The 14,020-nt window shown below is 48.1% G+C and overlaps 1 protein-coding gene across 1 annotated transcript; it reads left to right on the top strand.

Annotated features, from left to right (window-relative positions):
- Positions 1 to 265: 265 nt before the first annotated feature.
- Positions 266 to 915, top strand: KCNB1 (potassium channel, voltage gated Shab related subfamily B, member 1). Its single transcript, XM_011993185.1, has one exon. The coding sequence runs from the start codon at positions 269 to 271 to the stop codon at positions 893 to 895; it is 627 nt and encodes a 208-aa protein (XP_011848575.1). The 5' UTR covers positions 266 to 268; the 3' UTR covers positions 896 to 915.
- Positions 916 to 14,020: the final 13,105 nt, after the last annotated feature.

Raw genomic sequence — 14,020 nt, 5'->3', positions numbered from 1 at the left:
CAAGGCCGGCTGGGAGCCTAGTGGAGAGGTGGGGGGCGGGGGGACAGCATGCCTAGCTCCCCGTTTGCTGACCCGCGTCCGCTTTCGCTTTCTGCCTCGCAGCCGTCGGGATGGAGGTGAGAAGACGGCCGTGACGCGCGCCCGCGCGGCCCCCTGCACCCCCAGCAGCCCACAGCGCTCCCTGCCCCCCTCCCCCGCAGCAGCGGGCCTTGCCGTCGACTGACAGCGGCCTGGGGGGGCAGGGGGGGCGGGGGCGGCCGGATCAGCGATGCCGGCGGGCATGACGAAGCATGGCTCCCGCTCCACCAGCTCGCTGCCGCCCGAGCCCATGGAGATCGTGCGCAGCAAGGCGTGCTCTCGGCGGGTCCGCCTCAACGTCGGGGGGCTGGCGCACGAGGTGCTCTGGCGTACCCTGGACCGCCTGCCCCGCACGCGGCTGGGCAAGCTCCGCGACTGCAACACGCACGACTCGCTGCTCGAGGTGTGCGACGACTACAGCCTGGACGACAACGAGTACTTCTTTGACCGCCACCCGGGCGCCTTCACCTCCATCCTCAACTTCTACCGCACTGGGCGACTGCACATGATGGAGGAGATGTGCGCGCTCAGCTTCAGCCAAGAGCTCGACTACTGGGGCATCGACGAGATCTACCTGGAGTCCTGCTGCCAGGCCCGCTACCACCAGAAGAAAGAGCAGATGAACGAGGAGCTCAAGCGTGAGGCCGAGACCCTACGGGAGCGGGAAGGCGAGGAGTTCGATAACACGTGCTGTGCAGAGAAGAGGAAAAAACTCTGGGATCTACTGGAGAAGCCGAATTCCTCCGTGGCTGCCAAGGTGAGTCAGGGATCTGGGGGCTGCTGGGCTGGGGGGGATCTGCCTGCATCCCCATATTGAGGACCACTGCTGAAGGACTCTGGCTTAGTTCCCAAAGATGAATATTAGTGATGGGGAGGGGCTAGGACTGAGTCCCCAGAGGTGAGGACCAACCCCCTCAGACTTTTCCCATGTGGCACTGGTCACTCCATCTTTTTATTATCCAAGACGTTATACCCCTACTTTGTTGGAGAGAAGGTTTTACAGGGACCCATAAAAAGCCACAGCAAGAAGATGGACACTAATGAATAAGAGAGAGAGCACAGAGAGACAACACAGGCTTGCTGGGGTGGAGTAGGGTTTGGTTCCCTGTGAAGTCCCAGACCTAGGCTGGATTGGGTCACCCTGTGATTTTAGTATCTCCATATTTATAACCTCACTCTGCCCCAGGAAGGGAATAAAAGCAGCTTACAGACATGCTTACAGGACATTGAGATACTGTCAGGTAGTTTAAACATAAGAAGGGACCCAGAGGGGTGGGTGTGAACCCACATGAGACGTGCAGTTGGTTGTGGATGCTTGTGGGTGAGGGGTCACCCCCTGGTTATTTATTTGGTGAGTTTATTTCAAGAATGGTTGGTGCAGCTTGTAAAGATGCTTCGGCTCTTGGAACAAGATGTAAATTTCAAAATAGGAGAGAAAAATGAGGCAATGTGAAAAATAAAGGAGGAGGAGGAGGAGGCAGGAATGAGTTTGAACACAAAGAGTGGGCCAGAGAGTCTTTGGTGCTGCTGGGTAATGGCAGGGGCTGGAGGGGACTGAGGAAGGCTTGGGGTGGGAGCCAAGGCAGGGCTGGAGGGCATTGGTTGATTAGCAACTTCTCCATGTCAGGCTGGGATTCCAGGTTGCCTGGGAGAGATGGGGCCTGTCTTCATGTGCCCGAAGTGCTGGGTGCTGGGAACAAATGATGCAACAGTGTGTCCAAGCCTGTAAAAGAGGTTGTGTGAGGTTCATGGAGAACCCAGAAAAGATAGATGATGTTGAAATCCAGCAAGACCAAGTTGGGAAACATGGAGAGAATGTAACTGAGTGTGGGGCCTAAAAAAAGGGCTCAGGTATATAGATTTGTGACAAAAGAAAGAGGAGAGGAGGAAGCCTAAACATCCAGCCATATCTTACTAGCTAGGGCTGGCGCCTGTCCAGCCCAGCCTTTCATTGTGGGGTCTCTGGCTCAGTTCTCACTGAAGGCCCACCTGCAGGTCCCAGTCTGAAGGGAGACTCCGTGGGGTCCTTCCTCCAGATCTGGCCACCCAAGGAGAGACCCCTGAGAGTGGATGGAGAAGGGGTTGCTGGTAAGAGGGTAGAGGGAGCCCCCACATGTTTTTTTCATTTCCCTCTTGGCCCTAACAAGGATGTAGAGGTTCCTGGGCCTGGATTCCTCCTCTGAGGCTGTGGGCTGTCTCTCTCCATAATCCCACCCCCGATTTTGTGTCCAAAATGCCTCCTCCTAAGACAGAGTCACTCACCCTTAATCAGCTTAGGATCAACAGACTTATTTTGCTATTTCCAGGCATGACACAGGTTCTCCCACTCCACATCCCATTTAGGCCCAAACATGACTTTCCCTCCCTGTCCTGTCCCTAAGACATGAGAACAAGGTACAGGGAACTGGATGATTTGCCCTCCCAGAGAAGAAGCAGGCACAGGGCCATGTTTTGGTCTGGCAGCAAGACCCAAGCACTGAGGCTTGCAAGAGGTGCTGTTTGGGAATAAAGAACCTCTCCTCTCCCTTGGGTTAATCCGCTAGCAGGGACAGCCTCGTGACCTCTCCATGATCCCAGTCTGGGGCTGCCGGCTCACATTCCTGGCAGATGGACCATCTAGGATTTTCTGCAGCCAGAGCTGAAATCGGGAGGCAGGCAGGCTCACTGGCCCTCAGAATAGAAATCCTGGCTGCCAATGATCAAACACCTACTGTGTATGGAGTGTAACAACACAGCTCTGTTATTATCCCACCTTTCACAAACAGTGAGGCTGAAAGAGGTTAAGTAACTTGCCTAAGGTCACACCACAGGCAGACAGGAGTAGCCAGAAATCCAAACCGAGTGTTCTTTCCATAATGATCAAGTGCCGCAGCCTCCTCCCCAGTCTCCCGGCTTCCACTTTTGCCCCTGCAATCCATTCCCCACATAGCAGCCAAAGTGAGCTTTTCAAAATGTAAATTGGATCACATTATTCATCTGCTTAAAATCCTCCAGAAGTTTCCCATCGCACTCAAAATAAAATCCAGACTTTTCATCCTGGCATATAAGGCCTGGGCAGAATCTGCCCCCCATGACCTCTCTGAGCTCATCTCTTTTGATCTCCTCTGGTTCACTCGGCTCCAGCCCCACTGGCCTTGCTGTTTCATAAACAGTCCAGGGTTTATCTGACCTCAGGACCATTGCACTTGCTGTTTCGGCTGCCTGGAATGCTCTTCCCCAGATTCCCCCTCGGCCAGCCCCTTCTCCCCCTTCCTCATTTGAGCAGGTCTCTGCTCACATTTCCCTCCTTAGATAGACCTTCCTTGACCGCTGTTATAAACAGTTTCCCTCCCCTCACTCTCTGTTGCATCATGCAACGTCTTTCCTGCAGAGGCCTTAAACGCCATCTGCAATTATGTTTGCTTCTCTGTGTTTCTCTGTTTCACACCCACAAGAATGGGAGTATCATGAATTGATTCACTGCTTGATTCCCAGCACCGATGATGGTGCCTGGCACTGAGAAGCATGTGGAATGAATGAATGAATGAATGAATGAATCAATCAATCAATCAATCAATCAAACAAGCAAGCAAGCAGTCAGTCACTGTGTCTCAGGGTTTAGGAACCTGTCACCCCTTCTCACTGCCCACCTGCAACCCAGGTCCCTGCACCTCTGGCCTCCTTTCAGTCACCTGCACCTTGCCCACCCATCCCCACCCATTCCCCCCAGCTTGGATGCCTTGCTTGTCAAAACAAGCAAAGCCTGTGGAAATTTCTTAGAACTCACAGAGTGACAGGACCAAATAGAGGATCATTTCTAGGTGATTTTAAGATACAAAAGTGGCTGTATCTCATATGCTGAAGAGTAAGGATGTATCTGGTTCTGTGCTGCTCCCCACTTCCATAGTTTTTAGCTTTAGGTAATTTCTCCAACTTTCCAAGTCCCAACCTTCCACCTATAAAATGGAGATAAAAGGCTTACCTTACAGGGTCTTCATTAAATCACATTTGTCAAAATTTTGCTCATAGCCTAGCACATAGTAGGTGGGGATTGTTGTTATAAATGATAAGGAAAAGAGTCTTTTTTCTAGGGCTGGGTGGGCCGAGTTGCTGCAAACCCTTTCCTTCTGATAGCAGCAGTGCCAGGGAGACTGAGCTGACGCTGTTAATAATTGATGGGATGTTCTGGCAACTCGGAGACAAACCAAAGCACAGGCCCTAGGCTTTGCCATCATGGGAGTGAAAATCAAAACCCATTAGGCAAAAGGCAGTGTGATTGATTCTTGTTTAGAAGATGGAGTCAGCACCATTGGTGTGACAGGGTTGCGGTGCTGGGGCTACCACGGGGCTTTGGCTTTCTCGGAAAACTTGACAGGCTTTTCTCAGCAGGACAGACAGGGAACTGATTTGCCAGCTCAGGCATGTCTGTGATCCCTGGGATAGTCTCAGTGTTAAAGCCCTGAGATAACTTCCTAATTTCCAGAGTAGCTGATGTTTGTTGTGCCCAGCACTGATTAGTGGTGCTCTATATCTGCTATCTCATTGAAATTCCTCCAACAATACAACCAGTAGTATGCCAGTTAGGGATGCTTTGGGCTGCAAGTAGCAGAATAGAAAACTCAAAGCAGCTTCAATAAGGAGGAAGATGTATCATTGAATACAATATGAAGTTCCAAGGCATTTGGTTTTAGGTTGAGTAAATGGCTCAATGATGCCACCAGCATTCTAGATTCTTTTCATCTCTCTGCTCCTCTGCTCCCCAACCCCTTCAAGTGGCTTGGTCCTCATGTTTGATGCTTCATATCACAAGATGGCTGCCCAGTTCCAACCCTCAGACATAGATTCAGTGATGTTTAACCCATGAAGACAGACATTTTCTCCAACGCTCCACTTTCTTTCTTTCTTTTTTTTTTTGAAATGGAGTCTTGCTCTGTCGCCCAGGCTGGAGTGCAGTGGTGGGATCGTGGCTCACTGCAACCTCCACCTCCTGGGTTCAAGCAATTCATCTGCCTCAGCCTCCTGCCAAGTAACTGGGATTACAGGCATGTACCACCATGCCCAGCTAATTTTTCGATTTTTAGTAGAGACAGAGTTTCACCATGTTGGCCAGGCTGGTCTCAAATGTCTGACCTCAGGTGATCTGCCCGCCTTGGCCTCCCATAGAGCTGGGATTACAGGTGTCAGCCACAGCGCCTGGCTCACTTTCTTTTTTTTTCTGAGAGAAAACCCTTTCCCAGGAGCACCCTAGCAGACTTCTTTTAAAATCCCGTTGGCCAGGACAGGTCACATGCTCATGCTTTAGCTATGGGGGGGACCTGAGAAAGCAAGTGTCTGGTATTTTCAGATGAGAGAGGGAATGGATTTGATGAGTGGTATGAAGACTTTTACAGAAGAGGAAATGGAGACTCTGAGAGGTGAAGTTATTTGCCTGAGCCCACACAGCTACGTTCTCAGTAAATATTTGTCAAAGGAATGAAAATGGCAGAGTCAAGGTTTGAACCCAAGTTCGTCTGGTTCCCAAGCCTGTGCTTCTAAATCCTGGGACCTTGGGTGGATCATTTTAGCTCTCTGAGGTTCAGTGAATTCATCTGCCCCATGGTGATAATAGTCATAGCTCCCTTTCAGGGCTCTTTTGATGATTCAATGAGATTTCAGATGTGAATGTAATTTGTAAATGGAAAGTACTTTATAAGCGTGAAGTATTATTGTATTCAAAAGTGGGAGTGGCCTTTGTTTATTTATTTTTAATTTTTAAACTTTTTTCAGAGACAGGCTCTCACTCTGTCACCCAGGCTGGAGTGCAGTGGTACAGTCAGAGCTCACTGTAACCTCAAACTCCTGGGCTCAAGTGATCCTCCTGCCTCAGCCTCCTGAGTAGCTGGGACTACAGGTGCACACCATCACTCCTGGCTACATTAAAATTTTTTTTTGTGGAGACAGGGTTTTGCCACATTGTCCTGGCTGGTCTCAAACTCCTGGGCTCAAGCGATCCTCCCATCTAAGCCTCCCAAAGCACTGGGATTAAAGGTGAGAGCTATCATGCCCAGTTTAGAGTGGTCTTTATTTAGGAACAGTGGTCAATATTTTTCCCATCACAGACTTGATTAAGAATCAGCTCTGAAGTCCAACAGATAAGGTTGATTTCTTGTTTCCTTTGCTTACCATGAATATGACCTTAGGCAAGCCCCTTTCCTGCTCTGAGTGTCATTTTACTTACCTAGGAAATGAGAATTATAACAGAGGCAACCATGAAGGGCTGTTAGGAGATGCCCCTAATGCAAAGAGCCCAGCCCAGCGCCCGACTCATGGGAAGCATTCAGTAAGTGGCAGCAACGATGATTAGTGTTATCACGGAATTCCTCTGCTCCAGCTACATGTCTCTAGTGTAATGAGGTTCCAGCTTCCTTGACCTGAGCCACAAGGATCTGTGTATTATCATCAAAAGCAATGCGGGAACCAACTCAGAATCCATGGGGCCCCTTCAGTGTGATGAGTCATCGGCTTAGGCTCCTGCTGGCCCCAGCTTGGTCAACCCAGATGCCTGTTTTTATCCTGGCAGATAATATGCCAGCAATTCTGAATCCCGATTGTGGGATTGTGGCTTTGAATCCCAGCCCAGCCTTGTCCTAGCTGTGGACTTTGGCCAATTGCTTCACCTCTCATCACTTCCATTCCCTAATCTGTAAGTGAGGGTGATAATAAAACCTACCCCACAGGGTTGCCTGAAGGATGAAGGATGATAGTGCATGATTAGTGTTGAGGCTGTGCCTGAGAAATCCCACATCCTCACAGGATAAAGAAACCCAGAGACCCAGGATGCTCCAGTGACCTGCTGAGGATCACACAGCCCATCATAGCCTTTCAAACCCCCTGAGAGACCAGCTGCTAAGAGATGATCCTGGTCAAACATCCTGGAGTAACAGAAAGATCCCTGAGCCTCAGTGGGTACTGGTGGCAGGGCCAGAAAGGCCTGGGCATGGCCCCTGATCTTTCACTGACTTGCTGTGTGAATGTGAAATGCTAGAAAGAAAAAGGCCTGGTCAGATGAGCAGGTTGGCCAAAGCTTAACTAACTGCAAGAGAAGAAGCATGCATTAGGCACCAACTCCACACCCAGGACTTTGTGTACTTCCCGTACTTGATAACATCATCAGGATGGGAAGCGCTTGACCTTAGCGCTGGATTGCCCCAGTTCAGAGTTTGGCTCCTCTACTCACTAACCATGTGATTTGCGGTCAACTATTGCAGCCCTCTGTGCCCTAGTTCCTTCAGCCAACCGCAATTTTGGGGCAATCACTGTACCTGCCTCATTGGATTGAGTTACATGTGTTAATGTATGCAAAGCACTTAGACTAGGGCCTGGTATGTAGAAAGCCCTCAATAACTGTTGGGATTTTTTTTTTTTTTAACTGTCCTCTCATGTAATCCTCCTGACAATCCTGCAAGATGAATAAGCTCCTTTTCAAAAAATTGCTCTTATAAAATGATACCTGCTCATTGTAAAGTTAGAGGCTTTCTCTGGCCACTGGAGTCCAGGAAAGGCAGGGCACTAACAGCCCAGCAGGAACTAGTGGGATACTCACCTGCCGGCTGATGGGGAAGGTGTGTATGTGCTTCTCCCCTGGCTGGGGGTAGAACTCAGAGGTGTGTGTTCTACACCGGTCCCCAGAGTGGCTACAGTTGCTCACAGCAATTACTTGCTTGATAACAGACCCTGTTTGACCTCTTTCCTGTCCCTGTCTCAGGTTCCCTCTCCCTTTCCAGAGTTTTCTGGGATCACTTATCACATAAGCCACTTGTATTCAGAATCTTGTCTTAGGATCTGGTTCTGTGGAAACCAACCAAAGCTCTGTGGGACACATTATTTATTCAGAATGACCTGGTGCTGTATTATAGACAACCCACGCCCGATAGAGACAGCCTCCTTTGGGGGTTGTCGTAAAAGAAGAAATTCAAGGTCTGGCAGAGCACAGTCAGCCTCATCTCCGTCACTTAGATAAAATGAAAACCACAGCAGTGGCAGCAACAGCTAACACTGAGTGCTTACAATGTGCTTCCCTGGCACGGTGCAAAGGGTGCCCCATCACATCTGATTTTCACAGCCCCCCCGTAAGGGAGGGATAGCTATCCTCATCTTACAGCCGTGGAAACTGAGGCTCAGAGAAGGGGAAGTATCTGGCCCACGGTCACACAGTGAATGGAAGGTTGGGACAGATCCCACCCAGGACTCTCTGACTGCCCAGCCCACGACTTTGATCTCTGTGTTGTATGACTGACCTTCAGAAAGTGAGAAGCAAGATCCCAGCGTTCCCTTCTCACACTGGGGCAGTGCTGAGAGGTGACAGATTTGTTCAGAATTGCCCTATGACTTGAGAGTGTTCCTAGCTCTGGATCTAGGATGACTTTACCCCCAAAGGCTCCTGGATGGAACTACGGGAAACACAGATTTAGCATTAAGCATTATTTTAATAGATAAACTAAATGCATAAGGTCCTCCTACTTTCTCCCAGAGGTGAAATCATCTTGATTTTGGTGTCTCCTGCAGGAGTGAGCATGACTAGCTGGGGCCAGAGACGGGAGGAATCTCTCAGCCCCGGTATTGGGAGTGGGCGGGGTGGCAGCTAGAATTCTTATGTTAATATCCAGAGCGCCAATGCTCCTTAAATGTTTTCTCTGATGACATAAATAACAAATAAGACATAATGTTGCCATGTGAGACACACTTCTGTGGACCCGGGTACAGGCCTGGGTTCAAATTCCACCTCCTTTGCTACCTGGCTGTATGAGCCCCCAAAGCGTCCTCTCTGATACTGGGAGGTAGGGATAATACCTGGGGCACACCTCACAGAGTAGCGCTTCTCCACGCTGGCTGCACGTGAGGATCACCTGGGCTTTGCAAAATACTCATGCCTAGGCCCCACAATTGAAACTCACCCCCAAATGGTTTCATTTTAGTTCTGGTAAAATACACGTAATATGAAATTTGCCATCTTAACCATTTTTAAATGTATAGTTCAGAAAATATATTCACATTGTTGTCCGAACAATCTCCAGAACTTTTTCATTTTGCAAAACTGAAACTCTGTGCCCATTAAATGCTGTCTCCTGGGCCCACCTCCTAGGCCCTGGCAACCCCCCTTCTACTTTCTGTCCCTTTGAACTCAGCTATTCTAGGTACCTCATATAAGTGGAATCATACAGTATTTGTCCTTTTGTGACAGGCTTATTTCACTTATCATAATGTCGTCCAGCTTCGTCCATGTTGTAATTCGTCAGAATTTCCTTCCTTTTAAAGACTGAATAATTTTCCATTTATGTATACACTAGATATTGTTTCTCCGTTCATCCATCGACAGACACGTGGTTGCTTCAACCTCTTGGTTATTGTGAATAAAGCTGCTATTCACATGGGGTACAGGTATCTCTTAGAGTTCATACTTTCAATTCTTCTGGGTATGGATAAGCAGAGACTGACTAGAATTTTTAAAAATTCTTTTGGGTATATACCCAGAAGTGAAATTGCTGAATCATATGGTAATTCTATTTTGAAGTTTTTGAAGAACTGCTGCACTGTTTTTCATAGTGGCTGTACCATTTTACATTCCCACCAATGGTGTACAAGGGTTCCAATTTCTTCCTGTCCGTATTAGTCCATTTTGCATTGCTATAGAGAAAAACCTGAAGCTGGGTAATTTATAAAGAAGAGAGTTTTATTTTGTCTCACAGTTCTGCAGACTGTACCAGAAGCATAGTGCTGGCATCTGCTTCTGATGGGGCCTCAAGAAGCTTACAGTCATGCAGAAGGCAAATGCGGAGCCCGCGTGTCACACGAAGAGAGAGGGAGCAAGAGAGAAGCCAGGCCTTTTTAAACAAGCGGATCTCACATGAACTCATTACCGCAGGGAGGGCATTAAGCCATCCGTGAGGGATCCGCCCCCATGACCCAAAGGCCTCCCACTAGGCAGGCCCTTCTTCCAACATTGGGGATCACATTTCAACATGAGATTTGGAGGGGACAAATAGCCACTATATCAACATCCTTGTCAATGCTTGCTTTTTTTTGGTTTACTTTTTTTTTAAGTAGCTATCCAAATGGGCATGAGGTGGTATCTCACTGCAGTCTTGGTTTGCATTTCCCTGATGATTAGTGATGCTGAGCATCTTTTCATGTGTTTTTTGGCCATTTGTATACACTAGCACCCCCTTATCAGGATGTCTAAACCTCAGATAGTACCAAACCCTATATATTCTCTGTTTTTTCCTACACATACATACCTATGGTAAAGTTTAGTTTATAAATTAGGCACGGCAAGAGATCAACAAGAAAAACTAATAATAAAATAGAATAATTACAACAAAATACTATAATAAAAGTTATGTGAAAGTGGTCTCTCTTTCTCAAAATATCTTATTGTATGTAATATTTTTGGACCACAGCTGACTGCAGGTAACTGAAACCTTGGAAAGTGATATTGCTGATAAGGGGGGATTACTGTATTTCCTTTGGAGAAATGTCTACTCAAGCACTTTGCCTCTTTTAAAATTGGGTTTTTTTGTTGTTGTTATTGAGTTGTAAGGATTCTTTGTATATTCTGGATATTAATCCCTAAAAAGATACACGATTTGCATATATTTTCTCCCACTCCATAGGTTGTCTTTGCACCCTGTTGATTGTGTGCTTCAATACACAGACTTTTTTTGTTTTGTTGAACACCGAGTTGTCTGTTTTTTTTTCGTTGCCTGTGTTTTGGTATTATATTCAAGGAATCTTTGGCACTAGGGGAAAATCATAAAGCTTCTCCCCTAAGTTCTTCTGAGAGTTTGATAGTTGCAGGTCTTACTTTTAGGTCTTTGCATGTGATGTGTAAGATAAGGAACCAACTTCATTCAGTTGCCTGGGACATCCCCAACTTCCCCACACCGTTTGTTGCCCTGGGTGATTCTGCACATGGCCAGGAAGCCCAGCCACAAAAGACAACATGGGATGGCAGGGATCAGAGGTGCTACGCTGTGGAGCACCATGTGCAGTGCTGGGAACAGAGGGAGTCGCCATCTGGGGCAGCTGCTGTTATCATTGTTGCTGGGATAAGGGGCAATCTCTGACACACGCAGCATGGCTCATCCCTTCCTCTTCCACTCAGGACAGCTTGGCAGAATGCAAGTGAGAGAGTGAGATCCAAGTGTGACTGACATGTGTCCAGGTTGTGGCCACTTCTTGCCACCCCACTGCTGCCTTCCTGATCCTATCCTCTCCCTCCTGGACCATTGCAGGAACCTCCAGTCCCATCTGCTGCCTCCAGCCTTCCATCCCCAGTCTCCTTTCCACACACAGCAATGCACGCCCCTGCTCAAAACCCTTCTATGGCTCCTGCCTCACTCAGAGAAAAAGCCCAACTCCTCAGTCCCACTTACAGGGCCCATGATCTGGAATCTTTCCCCTTTTCCCAGCACCCTTACAGCCTCCTTCCCTACCACTCTCCCTCTCCATCACTCTGTTGCACCCAAAGTGGCCTCCTTACTGTTCTAGGCACCCTCCCACCTCAGGGCCTTTGCACTTACTGTCCATCCCTTCTGCCTGGTACGGTCTTCCTGCCGATGCCACAAGACTCACCCCTCACATTGTTCAAGTCTCAGCTCAAATGTCATCTCAGCAAGGCCATCCTTGACCACCACATATAAAATAGCACTGTTCATTCCCCATGGCTGCTTTATTTGTCTCAACCTGACATGTAATTACCTAATTACATGATTCCTTTCTCTCTCTCCCACTTTGATATAATCTTCAAAGGGCAGGGATTTTGTGTGCTTTGTCCAGTGTTGTGTCTTCAGTGCCTGCCATAGAGCAGGCATGAAATACATGCGTTGAATAAATGAATGAATGATGTTATCCCGGAGATAACTGAAAATAATAGTTGATGAAAAAGGAATTTGTTTACAAACTTTGGGACTTTCACTCTTATTACTAACGCATCGCTAGAAGTCTGACTCTCAGCTGCTTCTGCCAGGCTCTGGATGAAGAATGTGTCTGGTTTTTCAACCACAGCCCAGTTTCTCAACCTTAGTGTCTCATCCCCTTTGGGGATGGAGAATTCTTTGCTGTGGGGCTGTCTTGTGCATTGGAGGATGTTTAGCAGTGGAGAATGGGCATTAGAGAAAGAAGGGATGAGCCGCTGTCAGGAGGATATTGCATTATTCAGGCAAGAGAAGAAAGATGACAGCCCAGAAGAGAGTGGTGGCCGGAAAGTTCGGTGAAAAGTGGCTGGACTCTGGATATAAGACGTGGAGACAGCTCCTGGGAAGCCACAATGCCCCTGCCTCCACCAGTGGTTACAGACCCTCAGGCTGTGCAATGGGTCTTAAGCCCTAGCCCTTTTTTTAGCTGTGAGTCCTTGGGTCACGTGGCTGTTTCCTCATCTGTAAAATGGACCTAATCACAGCATGTACCTCATAAGGAGATTGTAAGGATTCGATAATTATGGCAAATAACAATAACAGATACATAATGCCCAACAGGTCAATAACAAGCTTTTATTATCATGATTGGTTGTGTATATTCAGTCAGTGGAATTTATTGAGCATCTACTATGTGTCAAACACTGTGCTGGGTGCTGGGAAACACAGTAGAGATCAAAACAAAGATCCCAGCTCTCGTGACACTGATATTCCAGTAGGAGAAGGAGCAAGACCATTAAAAAATAAACACAGATACTCATTGGACCAAAACAATCATGAAAAAGAAATCATGAGACTGTAAGACCATCAGGGAAAGAAAGATGAACGCTAACTGAATATTTGATGTTACTGAGGAATGAATGCTGTGTTTTGAGATGTGATAAAGCTATTATGACTATGTTTTAAAATCTTTATCTTTTAGATACACATACTGAAGTGTTTATGGATGAAATGACAAGATCAAATAATTATGTAATTTTTATTTTATTTTATTTTTTTTTTTTGAGACAGAGTCTTGCTCTGTCACCCAGGCTGGAGTGCAGTGGCTCAATCTCGGCTCACTGCAACCTCTGCCTCCCAGGTTCAAGCAATTCCCCTGCATCAGCCTCCCAGGTAGCTGGGATTACAGTCACCTGCCACCACGCCCAGCTAATTTTTTGTATTTTTAATAGAGATGGGGTTTCACCATGTTGGCCAGGCTGGTCTCAAACTCCTGACCTCAAGTGATCCACCCACCTCAGCCTCCCAAAATGCTGGGATTACAGGCGTGAGCCCCCACGCCCGGCCTGATATAATATTTTGGATGGCACTGTGGAGAAGGTCCTGCAGGGAAGGAGGGGAGTACTGGGGCTTAACCAGGCTGGTCAGGAAAGGAGAAGGTGCCAAGTAAGCAAAGACCTGCAGAAACGGAGGGAGACAGGCATGTGGGCATGTGGGGGAAGAGTGTTCTGGGTGGAGAGAAAAGCAGTGCTAAGGCCCTGGGACAGGAACATGCCTGGGGCACTCAAGGAACATTCAGGTGTCAATGTGGTTGGAGCAGAGTGTGCCGCACGCAGGAGAGTAGGAGGTGAGATCAGACGTGCGACCTTGTGGGTCACTGCTGAACTCTGACCCTTCCTGGGAGCCTCTAAGTCCCGAAATGGGCTCCCTGCTTCCAGCCTTTCCCATCCAGTTCAACCTCTGCAGAGCAGCCAGAGCCATCTTTCTCAAATGCAGTCTGCTCAACTTCATCATCCCCTTCCCAAAACTTCCATAGTTCCCACTGCCCCAGGATAGTCCACGCTCCTTAGCCTGGCTTTCAGCATCCCAGCCCAACTCTCCACCTTCATCTCCTCCCCGTCCCTTCTTCAGACACCCTCTGTGTTCACCACACTAACCTTTCTGCATTCCCCAAATACTCCAGTCTTCCTCAGCGCTGGTCACCCTCTTGCCCAAGCTGTTCCTCTGCTTGCACCCATTTCTTCCTCTTCTCTGCCTGCAGCCTCTTTCTTTCCACCTTCAAGGCCCAGCTT

The sequence above is a fragment of the Mandrillus leucophaeus genome, unplaced genomic scaffold (genome assembly GCF_000951045.1).
Source record: "Mandrillus leucophaeus isolate KB7577 unplaced genomic scaffold, Mleu.le_1.0 Scaffold428, whole genome shotgun sequence".
NCBI classification, from domain to species: Eukaryota; Metazoa; Chordata; class Mammalia; order Primates; family Cercopithecidae; genus Mandrillus; species Mandrillus leucophaeus.
The sequence above is the reverse complement of the archived record's forward strand: the minus strand, read 5'-3'. Positions and strand labels throughout refer to the sequence as shown.

Excerpts from the sequence above, each read along its gene's own strand:
- KCNB1 (XM_011993185.1), top strand. The coding sequence starts at position 269 with ATGCCGGCGGGCATGACGAAGCATGGCTCCCGCTCCACCAGCTCGCTG.